The following is a 19,362-nucleotide window of genomic DNA, read 5'->3' on the forward strand; positions in this document are numbered from 1 at the left end:
TGACATCGCACACTCATCCAGAAATTGGGATTTAGCGTCTACATATATACAACACGCATACACACACGCATGTTTGTGTACATACATACATATGTATACAGTGTATGTGTGTATATATACACTCAACAAAAATATAAACGCAACACTTTTGTTTTTGCTCCCATTTTTTATGAGATCAACTTAAAGATCTAAAACTTTTTCACATACACAATATCACCATTTCTCTCAAATATTGTTCACAAATCTGTATAAATCTGTGATGGTGAGCACTTTTCCTTTGCTAAAATAATCCATCCCACCTCACAGGTGTGCCATATCAAGATGCTGATTAGACACCATGATTAGTGCACAGGTGTGGCTTAGACTGCCCACAATAAAAGGCCACTGTGAAATGTGCAGTTTGGTTTTATTGGGGTGGGTTGGGGGTTTGGGAACTCATAAAACCAGTCATTATCTGGTGTGACCACCATTTGCCCCATGCGGTGCAACACATCTCCTTTGCATACAGTAGAGTTGATCAGGTTGTCAATTGTGGCCTGTGGAATGTTGGTCCACTCCTCTTCAACGGCTGTGCAAAGTTGCTGGATATTGGCAGGAACTGGTACACGCTATCGTATATGCCGATCCAAAGCATCCCAAACATGCTCAATGGGTGAAATGTCCGATGAGTATGCTGGCCATGCAAGAACTGGGACGTTTTCAGCTTCCAAGAATGGTGTACAGATCCTTGCAACATGGGGCCGTGCATTATCCTGCTGCAACATGAGGTGATGGATGTACTGCCAAATTCTCTGAAACCCCTTTGGAGACGGCTTATGGTAGAGAAATGAACATTCAATACACGAGCAACAGCTCTGGTTGACATTCCTGCTGTCAGCATGCCAATTGCACGCTCCCTCAAATCTTGCGACATCTGTGGCATTGTGCTAATACTGAACATTTCGGAGTGGCCTTTTATTGTGGGCAGTCTAAGACACACCTGTGCACTAATCATGGTGTCAGCATCAGCATCTTGATATGGCAAACCTGTGAGGTGGGCTGGATTATCTTAGCAAGTACTCACTATCACAGATTTAGACAGATTTGTGAACTATATTTGAGAGAAATGGTGATATTGTGTATGTGGAGCAAGTTTTAGATCTTTGAGTTCATCTCATAAAAAATGGGAGCAAAAACAAGAGCGTTGCATTTATATTTTTGTTGAGTGTGTGTGTGTGTGTATGTATATATATATATATATATATATATATATACTGTATATATATACTGTATATATATATATATATATATATATATATATACATACATACAAATACATATACACACACACACACACACACACACCTGTGTGTTGTTTTGACAAAACAGATAAGCATAAGTGAAGTCATTTCTGACATCCATACATACATCAGTAGATTGCACACAGATGTAATTCTGTCAGGGAGAAAGTTTACTTTTCAATGTGAACAGAACTTCAAACATATGTTAATAATAGTGAAGTTAAAAAAAAGTCACTTATGTGCAGTACACCTGGATTTGAGTACCAAAAGCGTCCCTTTAAGTAAAGAAAAGATACAAGAGCATGTGAAATGTATTCTGTGATTCTGAAATATTATTCAAGATTCAAGAGTTTTATTGTCATATGCACAGTAAAACAGCAGTTATACTATGCAATGAAATTCTTGTTCTGTTCATTCTCCCAGGAAAAAGAAAGAAAGAAAAACACAAGAAAATGAATCAGAACATCAGAAACATAAGTACCAATAAATTAAGCTACAACAAAAGAAGAGACATTAATAGAAATCAATAAATAAATAATATAGTGCTATGAGTGTGTGCGTGTGTTGCGTGCGGCGTGTGTGAGTGCTTTGTTGAGAAGCCTGATGGCCTGTGGGTAAAAGCTGTTTGCCAGTCTTGTGGTCCTGGACTTCAAACTCCTGTAGCGTCTGCCTGACGGTAGGAGTGTGAATAATGAGTGTTGTGGATGTGTGCTGTCCTTGATGAGGTTGTGTGTTCTTCGTAGGACTCTAGTTTTATAAATGTCTTGCAGTGAGGGGAGGGCTGCCCCAACAATGTTCTGTGAGGTCTTGATCACCCGCTGGAGTGCCTTCCTATCGCGTGTTGTACAGTTACCGTACCAAACAGTGATGGAGGAGGTAAGGACACTTTCCATAGTGCATCTGTAGAAGCAACTCAGGATTTTGGTGGACATGTCAAATTTCCTCAGTCTTCTCAGGAAGTACAGTCTCCTTTGGGACTTCTTCATAATTTGTTGGTTATTGTGAGACCAGGTGAGGTCCTCGCTGATGTGTGTGCCAAGGAACTTGAAGGTTTTCACCCTCTCCACCTCAGTCTCATCAATAAACAGGGGTTTATGCGGCTCCTTTTCCCTTGTTCTTGGGTCAATGATCATCTCTTTAGTCTTATCTGTATTGAGAAGGAGATTGTTATCACAACACCAACCTATGATTTCCGCCACCTCTCTTCTGTATGATGTTTCAACACCACCAGTGATCAGGCCGATAACTTTAGTGTCATCCGCAAATTTAATGTTGCTGGTGTTGTTCTGGGAGGACACGCAATCGTAGGTGAAGAGCGTGTAGAAGAGCGGACTCAGCACACACCCCTGTGGGGTCCCAGTGCTCACAATTCTTGAGCTGGATGTGCGATTGTGGACTCTGACTGACTGGGGCCTGCCTGTTAGAAAGTTAAACACCCAGTTACAGAGGGAGGGTGACAGGCCAAGTGTGAGGAGCTTGTTTGTGAGTTTGTGGAGGCTGACTGTGCTGTAATCGATAAATAACATTCTTACATATGTGTCATGGCCCTGTAGATGAGAAAGGGCTGTGTGGATGGCAGCGTTGACTGCATCATCCGTGGACCGGTTCTGGCGGTATGCAAACTGTAGAGGGTCCACAGTGGCCGGGACGCTCTTTTTGATGTGGGTCATGACTATCCTTTCAAAGCACTTCATTACAATAGGAGTGAGTGCTATAGGACGATAGTCATTTAAGCAAGTCACGTTGCTCTTCTTGGGTACGGGTACTATGGTGGTGGACTTAAAGAAGGTCGGTACAGATGCTTGTGCAAGCGACAGGTTAAATATGTCAGCAAGCACATCAGCTAGCTCTGAAGTGCTATCCTCCGTCAGCCAGGTTTCTGTGAAGGAGAGCACACAGCACTCTCTGATCTCACGTTGAGCTGTAATCCTTGCTCTCAGCTCGTCCATCTTGTTTTCAAGAGAGCGAACGTTGGCTAGCAGCAGGCTTGGTAGCGGTGGCCTAGTCGCTCTAGCTTTTAGCCTAGCATGCAGGCCGCCCCTCTTGCCTCGTTTCCGCCTCGGATGCTTTGCTCGCCGGGTATTCAGCTCACCAGGACCGCAGACTGCTGCGTCCTCCCGATGCAGAAAAAAGCCAAAGTCTGAGAGGCTGAATGAAAGTTCATGGTGAACCCTGCCGATGTTCAAAAGTGTCTTTCTGTTGTAATGTACTGTGTGAGTGTTTTGAATGTCCAATATGAACAATAAAATAGCAAAAAATAGCAAAAAACGGGAGAGTGAAACAGAGACGTCTGCCACGGAGGGCGCCATCTTGCATTATAACCATACTGTATAGCATAGTGAGTTAATGTTTTTTTTTTACTTTGGGGAGTGAGTGAGCACAGACTGCCGTTACATTCTCTCCAAGGACCACAAATAAATGCCCTCTTACGACACCGCTACGCTTCAAATATGGACAGTCACAGATGCTGCCACGTTCAAAAACAAACTCTAACAGTAGCTTAGAGTCCTGTGATCCGGGTGACCAAAGTAGTCATCAGCGGGGTACTTCTGTGTAATATAGTGCATCATATACACTCCTAATCAAAATCTTAAGACCAGTTGAAAAATGCTAGAATTTGCATTTTGCACATGTGGATCTTAATGAGGTTTTAAGTAGAGCTACAATATGCAAAAGCAAGAAGGGGGAGTGAGACAAAAAGCATTTTGAAAAAGTAATTTAGTGAAAACAACAATTAAACTGAAATAGGCTGTTTATCAGCTGATCAAAAGTTTAAGACCATCGCTCAAAAAATAACAAAAAACTCTCCACACCAGAACAAAAAATGTTCTCAGTAGGACTCAGTAATGAGGAGCTCCACCGTTCTTGTTAATCACTTCAAAAATAGCTTTGGGCATGCTTGATGCGAGTGTTTCCAGGAGGCTAGTGGGAACATTGCTCCAAGTGGTGAAGATGGCTTCACCAAGGGCATCAACTGTCGGGAACTGATGGCCATTTTTATAAACTTCCCTTGCCATCCATCCCCAAATGTTCTCTATGGGATTTAAATGAGGGAACATGCAGGATGGTCCAAAAGAGTCATGTTATTCTCCCTGAAGAAGTCCTTGGTCAAGTGAGCATTGTGAACTGCAGCGTTGTCCTGTTGAAAAACCCAGCTGTTTCCACACAGACGAGGGCCCTCAGTCATGAGGGATGCCCGCTGCAACATCTGCACCTAAGCAACCGCCGTTTGACGACCCTGCACCACCTGAAGCTCCAGTGTTCCACTGAATGAAAAAGCACCCCAGACCATGATGGACCCCCCTCCACTGTGCCAGGTAGAAAACATCTCAGGTGGGATCTCCTTGTCATGTCAGTAACCTTGGAAGCCATCTGGACCGTCAAGGCAGAATCTAACTTTTTTTCCACCTTTCAATGTCCCATGTTTGATGCTCCCTGGCAAAGTCTAAACGGGCAGTTTTGTGGTGTTGAAGGAGACGAGGTCTTTGAATTTGTTTTTTGTTTTTTAAGCCCTTTTCCTGCAGATGCCGTCTGATGGTTATTGCGCTGCAGTCGGCACCAGTAAGGGCCTTAATATGGGTGGAAGACCGCCCTGTGTCTTGATAGACAGCCAATCGGATCCTCCGGCTCAGCACAGATGTGATTTTTTTTGGGTCTACCGCTTCACTTTTTTGTTCCATAATGCTCAGGATCCTTCAAAACATGTAGAATGACTGTCTTACTGCTCCCAACCTCAGCAGCAATGGCACGCTGCGAGAGGTCTTGCTTATGCAGCTTGACAATCTGACCATGTTCAAAAAGAGAAAGCTTCTTAGCTTTAGCCATCAGGAGGGCATGACAGTGTGAATGCCTGACAGAAAATTAACATTTTGAGCAGATTTTGGCTTTTATAGCCTGTGGTCTTAAACTTTTGATCAGCTGATAAGCGACCTATTTAAGTTTTTTTTTCAAAATGCTTTTTGTCTCACTCCCCCTTCTTGCTTTTGCATATTGTAGCTCTACTTAAAACCTCATTAAGATCCAAATGTACAAAATGCAAATTCTAGAAATTTTTCAACTGGTCTTATGATTTTGATCAGCAGTGTGTATATATATATACACATACACATATATATATAGAAATATACTGTAACATTGCTTCAATCTGGCACAAAGTCACCCCATATCAAATATCCATTAGGTTTTCTTTTTGTTTTGTTTTTTACACATGTGTAACCCTATTAAACACGCTAAAACCCCACTGTGCTCATTTGGACTGAATCTAATTTGACTCTAGTGGAGTTCTTAGCATGCGTTTTTCCCTCCCCAAGCAGCATCACCTGACATTTTTGGGGCGGCACGGCTGTAGAACAAAGTCATGTGCACATGGACACATTCCAGATGGTATTGTGACCACCTGGGGGCCGGTGGTTGCAGGAGGGGAAGGGGAGCAGTGACTTTTGACAATTTCTATGTCGCAGTTCTTCTTTTCTTTACTCCATTTTGGATCTTTCCATCTTTGTTTTCAGGATTTCCTGAAAGACAAATGGAGTTGTAAGTCGAAAAAATCATGGGACTATAGCTGGGAAGAGGGGGAAATTTGAGGGTCCATTACCTCCTCCTCATCCAGCATTGCAGGCAGAGCTCTGCAGAGAGAACAGGCATCAATAAATCAAAAGAAGGCAGTCATTATATTCACACACCACTGGCCTCATTAAAGTACACTTTTGGCCACTCTCTTTCTCTCTCGTTTTAATTAACTCAAACCTGATGGAAGCTCTCAAAAATTAAGAATACCATTGTGGTCTGCGATGTCTGTTAATTGAAACTGTAAAAAACACTCACACATGACGAAATAATAACCTATCTTGTTGTTGAAGTGATTTATTTTTGGAAAAATGTCATGAGAAACAATTTATTAAGGAAACAAATGAGAGCCAGAGGACTTACACATCAGCAACAGTTGTGGGAATGTTCTCCTCGACCCATTTTAGATCTTCATCCTAGTTTGGATACACAAAAAGATGCAGTCATGTCGTATAGGGTGTATGGCCCAGGGCCAATATTTAAAGGATGCTGGGGTTACTTTGATATTAGTCACTTTTCTTTCTTCTTCTTCAAAAAAAAAAGTGTTCCCTCGTTTTTCGCAGGGCATAGGTTCCCATAATAGCGCGCAATAAGTGAAATCCGCAAAGTAGCCAACTTGATTTTTTTTCAATTATTACTGTGTATATGTTAGTTAGTTTCTTCTCTTTCTCCTATTGTTTATTGGCGGTTAGCAAGCAGCTCACACAGTTAGCTAGTTTGCTAGTAATGTCCATAACTGGAGACGGCATTAAGGAGATTGATTGAAAAACGGTCTACAGCCAATCAGGGCGCAGACGACAATGGGCGATGCAGACAGACGAGAGAGGAGACACCGCCACCTGCTAAAGCACAGAACTACAACACTCGACTTCCCACAATGCAATTCTTCTTAAAGGGCCAGGCTCGACCTTTAACAGCATTAATATGCTTGTACCAAAATTGCACCAAAAAAATCCATAAAACAGCAAGTCTGCAAAACGTGAACTGCGATGGCGCGAGAGAACACTGTAAATGCTAAAACCACTCCAGTGTAGGTCAGGATGTAGAAGAAGGGGAGTAAAAAGCTGAATAAACTTTGCGAAATAGAGTTCTTACCTCTTTACTCAACAGCTTCTGGGAGCCGTTAGCATCTGGCTTGGATCCTCTCATCTTCATTCCCTCTATCAACAGTTTAAAAAAAAATCACATGTAAGATGGATGAGAATGCATATATATATCTATATATACTGGTATATGCACACAGGAAATACATTCTGTGCTACATATGGCGGCCACGTTTGAGACTTTGACGATAGTCTTGCTGAGATACACAACACAACATGACACAGAGGACTTGGCAGGGCCACAAGGCAGCCCAAAATGGCTGATTGTTTTCAGACGGGCCGGTTTGACACAAAGGAGCTTTTCAGTGGCAACCAGAATCTCCTGGAGGACATTGTTGGCATTACCGCAAAGGAAATCGACCTTCAGAGAGAGGGACTGCTGGATTAACTTTTCAGCATTTGATGAGTCCTTGTTAGTTGATGCCAAAAAGAATTTGCAGCATGGCCAAATTTTCAGTTAAAGTGAATTCCCATTTGATTTATGTGTAGCTTTTAGCTGGAAATGACACAAGACTGCAAGAATTTGTGTTAAACTCTGTTTTCATATGATATTGTAGTGGCAGGAGTATTGTGTATGCTGAGCTGTGATTCAGGGGTTGGGCTATAGGGGGCGTTTGCCTGCCCAAAAGAGAATTAGAGTTGCCAGCCGCGTTGGCCACGCTTATGTGTGGAGTAAGTCTTGCAGTAATACCATGCTGTTTTGTAGATGTCAGTAAAGGGCTAATTTGTGTATAGTCATCCTGCCTCATTGTCATTCCACCGACAATCTCATATTTTATACTCTTATCGAAAAGAGCTGCTGCACTAATTTTGTTCTACGTCTTCTACTGCTGTGCTTTAATTTGGAAGCTTATTTTGCACTGGACAGGAAGTACCAGTGTGCATGTTTTAATGCCGCTTAGACATTAGTTATGTTGTGATGCACAATGGATAATGATAAAGTTAACAATACTTAGGCCTGTCACGATAACAAATTTTGCTGGACGATAACTGTCCTACAAATTAGTGTCCATAATCGACAACATTCTTTCAGAGAATTGTTTTCATTAATTATATGGCATAATAATGAGAGCAATAAACTTCAGTTTTTCAAGATTATTTAACATCGTAATTGGAATGTCAAGAGCTTTTAAATAAATTCAACAAAACAACATAATAAATTTAAAAAACAAAAAAAGACACAAAAAAACCACAATGAAAATAAAATGGACTTTCAGTCTCTTTTTGCAAAAATTGCATTTAAATTAAAATCACAATCGTAACCAAAAAAAAAAAAAAAATAGACACTGTCTCAGTTATGGAAAAAAAAACATTCCCATAAAAACCACACATACACACACATGCGCAGTCATGTATCATGTAGTGTATTGTTGGCGGAGTAAAATGCAATGCTTCTGATGTCTTTCAACACGTCCTCTTTGTATCGAGGCCGGCAATATTGTCGACTTCACTTTTTTTAATCGTTCCATTAATCAATTTATCGATTATAGTGGCAGGCCTAACTATACTACAACACATCTCGACATATACGGAATAGGGATGCAATGGTACAGGGGATGAATCTTTCATGAATACAGTGTTCCCTCGTTTATTGCGGGGGATAAGTTCCAAAAAAATTGTCCGCAATAAGTGAAATCCGCTAAATAGCCAACTTTGTCTCGTTATTATATATGTTTTAAGTAAAACCCCTCACAATACACTTTATACACTTTTCTCAGGCATTAACTGTTTCTCACATTTTAAACACTCTCAAATTTCAAATTTTGTTTGAATTTTAATGATCAATCTACTACGGTGGACACAATAAATTATTAAGTGACTCACGCGCATTCACTCCTCTGACCATCGTCCTGGCGGCGTGCGGCTGTAGCGTTTTGTATCCATGTTCAAACACATTGCTCCTGCCGTCATCGTCCTCCTCCTCCTCGCCTACTCTTTGAACCAAAGATTCACTTAGCCGGTTAGCTGTTTCTTCTTCTTCTTCTATTGTTTATTGGCAGTTAGCAAGCAGTTCACGCAGTTAGCTAGTTTGCTAGCAACGACATGAATGAGATTGATTGACAAAGGTCTGCAGCTATCAGGACGCAGAACACAATGGGTGGGTTCTCCTTTAGCCTGTAAGGACTGTTGTGGCTCTATATTTAGCCGGCTATTGTCCACTGTTGGTTCCTAATATGCTGGTAAAGGCACGTAAACACACTGAGACATGGTGAAGCTGCACACGTCTTCAACATGAGTACACAACACCCTCTTCTGGTAGCAGTAGTAAATACAATAACAGACACACAACAGAGCGTCGATAGATCGCTGTAATACACCACAAGGACGCAGAACACAACGCGCGTTCATACGCTGCAAAAAAAGCAAAACTGCACAAAAAAAAAAATCTGTGAAACAGCAAATCCGCGAAAGATGAACCACGAAGGAACACTGTACAACAAAGTGGCCCTCAGCATCCTTCAATTCCTCTGAGAATTTTCAGAGAATTTTGGGAGAAAAAAAGGCTTCACACACAAAAAACGTGCAAAAAAACATATCCATACAATGCAAAATATATCAGACCATTCAGTCCGCCCTGCAAGGGACAATCCGTTGTTATGGGCCACGGGTATGCAATACATATAGCACAGTGTGTGTCATGGCCACAAATGTGAACATGGAAAATTCCAAGCAATTCTGTTGAGCCGTGTCGCTGCGTCCAGTCCTGAAAATGCATTCATCTTGCTTACCAAACGCTTCATTCAACATGGGCTCCTTGGCGTCCTCCTCTTCGTCATCATCATCATCGATCAGAGGCGAATGGGAGAACCTGAGAGAAAGCACAAACCCAAGGCTGTGGCATCATCCATCTACTTTACAAGGAGGGAGAAATGTCTGGATAGTGACCTCTGGCTGTTAGCGGAGGGCCGCAGCAGCACCATGATGACCAGCAGGATGGTGGAGAAGAGGAGCCGCCAGAAGGCATCGTCCACCCATAAGTCCCTCCAGCTCTGTGGACAGAGGAAGGAGACGGGATATTAGTCCATGAATAGACGGTTGCTCACAATAAATAGTTAGAGGACCTTTTGGCAGTCCACCAGCTTGAAGACTTTGGTAGTCCAGATGATGAATATGATGGATGCTGTGGACACATTTGAATATAAATGAAGAACATGCTCATGCATATGAATACACAAGAATGCATCACAAATTCTGCCTTTACAAAATAAAAATAAAGTCCAGGTTTGATTCAACCTCAGCCCATGGAAGGGTGCCCACTCACCAACCACAGAGAAGATGAGCGTGTTGGTGAAGTGCTGGTATAACGAGAGCTTCACCACGTTCCTGCGCAGCTTCAGCAGACGGGTGGTTTGCGACAGACTGATGAAGATGTGCGTGTCAAGTCAAGGAGAACATGTGGTCTGTGCTTTCAAACAAACCAGCATTAGTGATTTGAAGGCTCATGCCAAGCATGTCCTGGGCTGTGCAACTGCCTGAAGGATATCCACCACATGACGCAGGAGTCAATGAGGGACAGGCTGAGATTGGCCACCAGGGCAACCGTCCCATAGAAACCCTGGAGAAACAAGATGAAAACAAGAGCGATCCTCCACATCAAACTCATCCATGTGCATGTGCACTGGGAACAGAGAAAAGGCTGCACTCAAGCCTTTGACTGGATATACTGATGGATTAAAAGGTGTGTCTTAATACTTTTGCTCTTGTAGTGTACCCTGTCCAGGCAGACATCATCTTCTACCGTTTGCTTTTGCAACGCTGTGGTTTCTTCTGACACTCAGGACTAGCCTCAGCATCTCTGACTGCTCTTTCTGCTCTTGGATCAAAATCGTCATTCCCTATTAGCATCCTGTAGTGCCTCAGAGAGAGGAGAATCCCGAAATGGCCCCTCATCTGTCGCCGTTGTTGCCATCATCTTTTTGCATCAGATTCCATTTATTTATGGTGAGCTGCTACATTTTTGCTACACCACAAACTTCTCCGCCATGAAGGCTACAGATACGCTGGCATGACAACAAAGATCAATACTGAAAGTAATGACATTTAACACTTACGCCTGTCACTCTGAGCACGCCCTCCACTGACGAGAAGAGCAGGTAAAGAAGCCCGACGGCCGCCAGCCGGTGCACTGTGGTACCCAACCTAGGCCTAAATGAGACAATGTACTGTATTATGAGGGGGATTCAATGTTATTTTTAGACATTTTCCTTAACTCATTCAATCCCAGCCATTTTGCAAAAGCAACCCCTTCAGTAGCGGCCGTTTGAGACGATTTCGACTGATCTTTCAAGGCACACAGGATATTGTGTTCTGTGGCTATATGAACATGAAACCTACCAAAAGAAAGATTAGACTCCCGTCTTTCATCAGGAAAAAAAGTTTATTTCTGCCTTTTTCCGTTCTTTAGTAATCAGCAGTAGAACATAGGTAAGTTTCAGGAAAATATCAGTTCCCAACTAGAAAAGGGAGAAAACCAGCATTTTGTGAAAAGATACATTTCAAGCATAACTTTCACTTTGACACAAATATTTTTTGCTTTTGTGACTGCTCAAATATCAAAACAACTACACCAACATAAACAACACAAAAAAGGGGTTGTTCTACATGTAGGAGGCACCTACATTGGTAGTTTTTTTCCCAGTTGAAAAAATTGTCCGTGTCGGTCGTCAGTGTTCATGTGCTCACCGTGTTCATTCTGTTTAAAACCCAAATATTCCCACACTGGGGCTGTCGGCTATGGCATTCACCTCAGAAACCATCGCTTCTGCTCCTTCTTCATGTTAGCGTATGTTGCCTCTCAAATCTAACTGCTAAACCCTGTGCACCCCAATAACAAGTAGCCCCGCCTCCACAAAGAGGCTGAATGAGATGAGGGCCCACTCTCTCCATTCATTCCACTATAGAGCCAATGCGCACAGACAGAGGCAGAGTGAAGCCTCTGTCATCCGGCCTGTGTGGCATAGAGAGACGAGCAGATGAAACACAGGCATACATGCACATGTCAATTTATCGAGGTTGTCATAATTACTGACATTTTTTTTTTAATCGTTCGATTAATTGATTAATCGGTTTATCGATTATCATGACAGGCCTACCCTACAATGTGCAACCTTCTGCACGCTACACTCCTCCATGCTCTTCCACTTCCTCCTTACTGTCGAGTGTATTTTTACATGCAAAAGCCGTTGTGCAGTTGCGTCATCACCTCTTTTTTTTCCTCTTGTGCAAAAAAACGTAAAAGACGGATAAATATGTCTTTGGGACCGGGCATTCAGATTTATAAATATGTATAAATACATCTTTGGTATTGAATGAGTTAATATGAAGAACTTACTTGACAATGCCATAACCAAGGCTGACAATGAGGACCAGAATGCGAGCGAGAGATCTTTTCAGCGCCGACAGCAGCTCAGCAAATATCACAGCTCCTTGAACGTAGTCTCCTCGGTAGCGAATGCTCTGATACTCCGAGTAGAAGACGGCTTTCTCCAGCATGCCGAGAATGATGACGCCACTGATCCAGAACTGGATCCGCAGCAGGTCCCTCCAGTAGCAGGCGCACCAGATAAGCCAGAGGGTCCCAAACAAGACGTAGACGATGCACATGACCATGAAGAACTGTGAGATATCAACAGAAACATGGATATTTGACAATCAAATGCCAAGTTGAAAACTATAGAAGAGGTCATGTCAGGCACAGGGCGCACACTGTGCGGTGACCACAAGGTAACCCACCAGACATCTTTTGCATTCCGTTATACAAGTGAATGAATGCAACATTCTGTAACAGTGCAGTTGCTCTACCTAGTGGGGAAGTTGGTGGAATTACAGTTTTATCAAACCGTTGAACCAATCAAAAATAAAGGAGACAAATCCAATGTCTACTATACAGTATCTACCATCATCTGGGGCCAGTCTGCTGGGGAGGAGTAGTCATGTGGTCCCTTCATCTCCACTTTCACTGTGAAGAGAAAAAAAAACATCCCATCACTATGTGTTTGTTACTTTGTTACTTGGTGAGTAAAACATCGTCTTCCTCACTGGTAAAAGTAAAGTCTTCCTCCTCCGGGCCACGAAAGAGTGGCTGCACCTTCACGATGAACAGATAAGGGCTGTCCTCCCATGACTTGGCCACGGCGCCAATGTCCTGCAACCAAAACATCCTCATGACATGAGTGAACTTCTAGAGCAGACATAACAAAGCTTCTTTTTTTGTGTGTGCAAATGTTTCTCACCGGTTTGTCGGTCCAAAAAAGGCTCTGATTTGATGAGTCACTCTAAATTTAGCAATGCAAAATTAGAAGGTGAGTCGACACAAATCTTATACACATTGAGACTATATTATTTTTGAGGACTAAATAGGACTCACCTTCGGACTAGACAGGGGTTGATATGGATTGAAATCCGCATAATACACCTTGGAGGAGGAAAAAAATACTGATTCATCAACAATAATAATAATAATAATACAGTATAGTTGATTATTTAAACTGCTTACAGCTATAATAATATAGCCTATACAGTATACTAGGGGTCAGTATCGGCCAATTTTCACGAAAAAACACGGTATCGGCATATGCTGATAGTTGCTTTTTAAAGCCAATCACCTTCGCCGATCAGCTCCAAACCCATTGCAGCATCCAGCCTACCTTCCCTTCCTAAAGCCAAAGCAAGCATGTCTGCCATGTGGGACTTCCTGTCGTTGTGAAGTGAAGTTTTGCACCCTGCAAAGCATGCCAAGAAGAATAACTCGCCGGGCTCAGTTTTCACGGCTCGCGATGTGATCATCAGTCGGGCGGTGGCTAATTAGCCAAAACGTGGGACACGCGCCCGTGTGTGCGTGGCAGTCGGAGGTCTAATGTGAAAAATATTGTGTTTTTTCAGAAATTAATTTGTCAATAAATGACTGCTGTTTCGTGGTTGAACACGGCCTGTTATTAATCCAAAAATGCATATTTAAGCAAATGTTAGATATTCTTGGCTTAAATTAAGCATTTTCAAGCAAAAAAAATGTTCTAAATGAACTAAAATACAAATACAGTTTGAGGCAATACAAGACGTTGATGAACTGTACTACACTAGCCACTAGGTGTCACTAGTAACACGCACCAGACTTGGCTGGCTTCTATTATTTTATAATTATTTATTTCACAAACAGGCACAACAGTAACATAATAATAATAATAGCAGTCATTGTCATCATCATCATCATCATGATAACACGGGCTACTGTGGCCTTACTGTGGCCGTACCTGAAACTTGAGCTAACACTCAACTAGGCCTGTCACAATAACAAATTTTGCTGGCCAGTAATTGTCCCACAAATTATTGTCGATAATCGATATTATTAACGACATTTTTTGAGACCATTTTTTTCATTAATTATATGGCATAATATTGAGAGTACATGGCATCAAAAGCAATAAACTTTTATTTGTGAAGAGTATTTAACATTGTAATTGGAATGGCAAGAGCTTTTAAATAAATTAAACAAAATAATAAATATAAAATGGACTCTGTTAAGAAAAAAACACTCCAATATAAACCACACACACACACACACACACACACACAGTTATGTAGTGTATTGTTAAACTAATGTAGGGGGTCATACTTGAGCTGGACTGCATATTGGTGGTGGCAGAGTTTTTGATGTCCTTCAACATGTCTTCTTTCACTCGGTTATAGCCTCCGCTGCACGTGGCACCTCCATCGGTATTTTTTTTTTCCCCCAGTTGGGAAAAGTGTCGGTCGTCAGTGTTCATGCGCTCACCCGTTTCATTCTGTTTAAAACTAAAATATTCCCACACTGGGGCTGTGGCAGTCACCTCAGAAACTATCGCTTTTGTGCCTTCATTCATGTTAGCGTATGCTTGCTCGCAAGGCTAACTTGCTGTTAGCCAAATTAGCCCCGCCTCCACATACTGGGACAAAGAGACTGAAAGAGAGGAGGGTTCACTCTCTCCGTTTATTCCACTGTAGCACCAATGCTCACAGACAGCTGCAGAATGATCCTTTGTTGTTTTATCTGTGTCATGTGCAGTGTCCTTGGGTTTTTAGAAAGGCTCTTACAAATTAAATGTACTATTATTATTATTTATAAAATGTATTAAATCAAAGTGAGTCACGAAGAGATGTCAAATTTGTTTTAAAATGTCTAAAAAACTGTCATAGCTCTCAAATATTTTATGAAATTTGCAATGGGTGTGCATAGTCAGAAGCTGTAAAACTAAACCAAATTTAATCCAGATCTGATCTGGATTGAACAGTAACCACCAGAAATGTTTCATCATGTTCCATACTCAACTTTATGAAAATTGCCAAAATCTCACCTTTGGTGAGACGAGAGCCGAGCAGTTGTCAAAGTAGACGTAGCCCTGACTGTAGAAGCCGCTCCAGCCTTCTTTCAGCATGTGCTCCATGGCAAACATATTGATGGCCTTGTTGTCCTGCAGGGGGCAGTGTGGACACAAAGACACAAATGAGAGAGAAATGAATGGAACCGAACCATGTACAGGAGAAGCGATGATACTCACTGGCGTGTTGAAGACCTCGTTGTAGCACACGGATGAGCGCAGGTACCAACTGATGTTGAAGGCCACATTTCGGTCACATGAGCTGGCATCAGCCTGGACTGCGGACAGAAGAAACGTCCAACTTACTTTGACTTAAAGGTCAAAGTGTGTTGTTCATTGGTGTCATATGTTGTGTTGCTGCTGGACCTTCAACCAATGGAGGTGTCAAGGGTTTCAGTAAATGGAAGGGTGCTATTAGTTTGCCGCCTAAATGGGCAATCACAAAAATCATTATGATGAATTACCGATTAATCAATATTGGTGAATATGTAACCGATATATTAACTTTTTTGCTGCACGGAGATTCCTGTGTGTCTCTCTGTGCTGCTCCCTGCCTGAGGTGCAGCTCTTCCTGTCTCACTCACTCAGCTGTAGCAGAGAAATGGCAAAAGAATCTGCACTTTTCTACACCATGGTAAGCTGTGACTTTGTAAACTAATATAACACTTTAGTGCCACGCTGTCAGGGCCTGTCAAGGAGAACGTTCTGTTTTTTTTCACACAGGTTTTAGAGAGCGTATTACAGCATTTTAACGTCGTGTAAGTTGCATCTCAGGGATGCAACTGTTAATCCACATGTCCACCATTATCTAGTATAAGACTATTGTACAGTGTTTTAAAGTAAAATAAAGATATATCCAGATATACACAGTGTCCCACTTCAATTCATATTTCCATGCAGGATTTCCCTTTTATAAACTGCAGGGATGTCCAATGTTGGCTTGGCCTGTGGAAAGCGCAAAGGAGGTGGGCTTGCACTGTATGTGAACAAACTGGTGTCATCCTGTGGCTATGTTAACATTAAAATGTACATCCATACCTTTTTTAATATCGGTTTTCATTATTGGGAAAAAACTGATACCGATGTCTACCAATTTTTAAGCTAATGTCGGGCCGATATTATCGGACATCCCTGATAAACACATAATGTATTAGTTTAAAAACACCTCATATTAGCCTACGTATGATCACTTTCACTCCAATGCAATCACTTGTTTTTATTTTAAAGGGGTCAACTATAGTATCAAATTCTATGCTAATGACCAAAAGCAACTACACTAAGTCCCCTACTAACGAACATCCGACGTGCGAACATTCGGAGATACGAACACAAGCCGACTGGTCTATATTTTCATGTGTTTTGCCTTATAAGTCCATATTTATACTGCTACATGCTTGAGCGGCAAACCCATATTTATACTGCTACATGCTTGACCAGCAGAGGGCACTGTGACACTGCCAATGGGACCAACAGATAGAGTTTTATGATACAACCTGGCACAGCTTGTGATTAAAGTTTATGAAGAGTTAATAGGCCTGCTTAATTCTACACCACCCACAGAACACTTCCTCTTTTAGAAGAGTCTAACAAAGACGACGATTTGTCCTTTTTTTCAATATCTCCTCCTCCACCACAACCAACGACGTATGCTCGACCACTCCTCTTCAAAGGTAAATAACATTTATCATTACGTATTATTATATCACTTTTATTATTGTTTTTTTCATTAATTATCCTCGTTTAATATTACTACAGCATCCAAACTCATATTTACATACATACACATATACTGTATATGTATACACGTACATGTAGTACCTATATCATTGGTAATATTACCTTTTCCCAAAGAACAATTCGACTTAAGAACGGTCGTCTGGAACCAATTGTGTTCGTTATTTGGGGACTTAGTGTAAATGTTTTCATTTGACAGGCAGAGAGGAAGAGTAAGGTGTGGAGCCACTTCACAAAAGACTCAACAGGCGTTAGAGGTAACATCTGCAGTGTGCAAGTTAGCCAGGGCTCCGGTGCCAGCAAAGCAAAGAACACTAGAAATTTGCAGGAACAGCTAAAAGTAAATCACAGAAAAGCATGTTCTTATGTTGACATTGTTACTTATTAAACTTCCTTATTTTCATTTAGTCGTCTTCTGCTTCTTTGTGTTGAATTGTACTTTGGATATTGTAAGAATTTAAGTTCATGTACAGTATATATCCTGTGTATATCAATGCTCTCGCATATCGGCCAATATATCGGTTTTCGGCCAGTATAATGGATATCGGCGTTTTTCAGCCCCCAATATCGGTATCAGCCCCAAAAATCCCTTATCAGTTGGGCTCTAATAATAACATAATGATCATAATCATCCTAATAATAACGCGGGCTACTGCTGCGGCCGAAATCCAGCTAACCCTCAACTCTGAACCTCCAACATCACTTCCTGTCCACACGCCCGAAACACATTTATTGCAACACACACGAGCACAAGTCTTATTTATGCTTTAAATTGATTATTTTCTCTGATTATATCTACTATATTGGGTAATATGAGTGTAAATGTGACTACAGGGATGTTATTTTATGTATAAAGGGCTTTAATAATGTTAAAACCCCGATGTAAAAGGTCGGAAACCGGTTACTCTATCTTTGTGAGTGACGTAAGTGTTTATTTCTCTATAATTTAGGTATAAGTTCTGATTTACACTAAAACTCAACTTACAGTACATCGCCATTTTGGAGGAATAGAACTCATTGGTCGACAGATCATCATCAATATGTTAATGCTTAGTTGTATAATTTTTTACAATTTTTACCCCAGTATTTATAAATTTACTCACAAAGTCTTTGCTTTACTAGGCTTTTAATGGCTTCACTTATTCTAAGTTATTTATTATGAACACTTTATTCCCATTTTAGAATTCTTGTTACATTTTTAGTTTTTTCATCATTATTTTTAACATTTTTACTCCTTCCTTTTCCTTAACACTGCACAAGCTATACACAGTCTTTTTTTAAAGTCCTATTTGCTTATTTGTTTTCAACACCTTTGTTACTTTTCTTCATCTTTTCTTTTTTCTTTGTGTCAACAATATGTGACATGACTGTGGCGGACATGCAGGTAGTTAGTACGTGAATTGATGAAAAAGGAATTTAAAAAATAGTTTGGATTCGAGTACGCAGGCCGGCAAAGGTGGAGAAGATACTCACACTTCATGAAGATGGTAGTGTTGGCATACAGTGTCTTCCGGAACACAGCATGCTGGGTCTGAAAATACAAACAACTCAAGTCAACTTTTCTCTTTTCTTTCATTTATTTACTCTCAATTTTGAATTACAGGATTAAAGATCTGTATTACTAATTAATCTGTCATGGAGATTGTCTCTGTTGACCCCGAATAGGTGTTTCATTCTTAATAACTGACTGTGGGTTTTTATTATCTTGTTTAACGTCTGTTAAGCAGACGAGTAAACCGGTGAGACTGACTAGGAATTGCTGTCTCTCCCAAGTTCACTGAAAACTGCCAAATGTTCTCATTTATTTGTTCATTACTGGCTGGAAACTTCAAATTGAATGTACTGTAGTCATAATAGTAAGTCGACTCCCAGTCCTTGGCAATATACTACAATAGAATTCCTCAATCACAGTAGAATAATAGAAGAACACAAGACAAAATTCTACTTACAAGCAAGACTAATTCACACAATTCAGTGATGTTTTCAGACATAACTCAAGTATTTATGGACGCCACCAGTGCATCGTCACTAATGTGACAGCTGGAGAGCAGCAGCTAGCAGGCTAGCTAGCTAATAGCTAGCAGCTATTAAAGCACGATTTTACTGACCGAGTTTATCTCCACATTCCATAATGACACCTCCGCTGTTCTCCCGGGAGTCAAAAGAGCTGCAAAAAGCAACAAACAAAACGAACGCGCTTCCCCGTTTGGCATCTTGCTGCGGAGCATCCGCCTCCCGTTCCGGCTTGATTACTTCTCACTGTAGTGGACAAGTCCCACCATAGGGGGCGACAAAACACAATACCGAAGTACGACGCTAGTTTGT

General features: G+C 41.3%; 1 protein-coding gene across 1 annotated transcript; it reads right to left on the reverse strand.

The window, feature by feature from the left end:
- Nucleotides 1-5,262: 5,262 nt before the first annotated feature.
- Nucleotides 5,263-19,327, reverse strand: LOC129192116 (transmembrane protein 87A-like). The gene is made up of 19 exons (XM_054795700.1): nt 19,146-19,327; nt 18,511-18,568; nt 15,484-15,581; nt 15,280-15,396; nt 13,317-13,364; nt 13,183-13,224; nt 12,989-13,094; nt 12,847-12,908; nt 12,282-12,565; nt 11,002-11,095; nt 10,432-10,505; nt 10,212-10,318; nt 10,012-10,070; nt 9,836-9,939; nt 9,679-9,758; nt 6,942-7,006; nt 6,210-6,262; nt 5,875-5,905; nt 5,263-5,794 (listed from the first exon to the last, which is right to left on the reverse strand). Exons 1-19 carry the CDS (start codon nt 19,263-19,265, stop codon nt 5,753-5,755), a joined length of 1,644 nt encoding a protein of 547 aa, XP_054651675.1. The 5' UTR covers nt 19,266-19,327; the 3' UTR covers nt 5,263-5,752.
- Between the last annotated feature and the right edge of the window lie 35 nt (nt 19,328-19,362).

Source organism: Dunckerocampus dactyliophorus, chromosome 13 (genome assembly GCF_027744805.1).
Source record: "Dunckerocampus dactyliophorus isolate RoL2022-P2 chromosome 13, RoL_Ddac_1.1, whole genome shotgun sequence".
Taxonomy (NCBI): Eukaryota; Metazoa; Chordata; class Actinopteri; order Syngnathiformes; family Syngnathidae; genus Dunckerocampus; species Dunckerocampus dactyliophorus.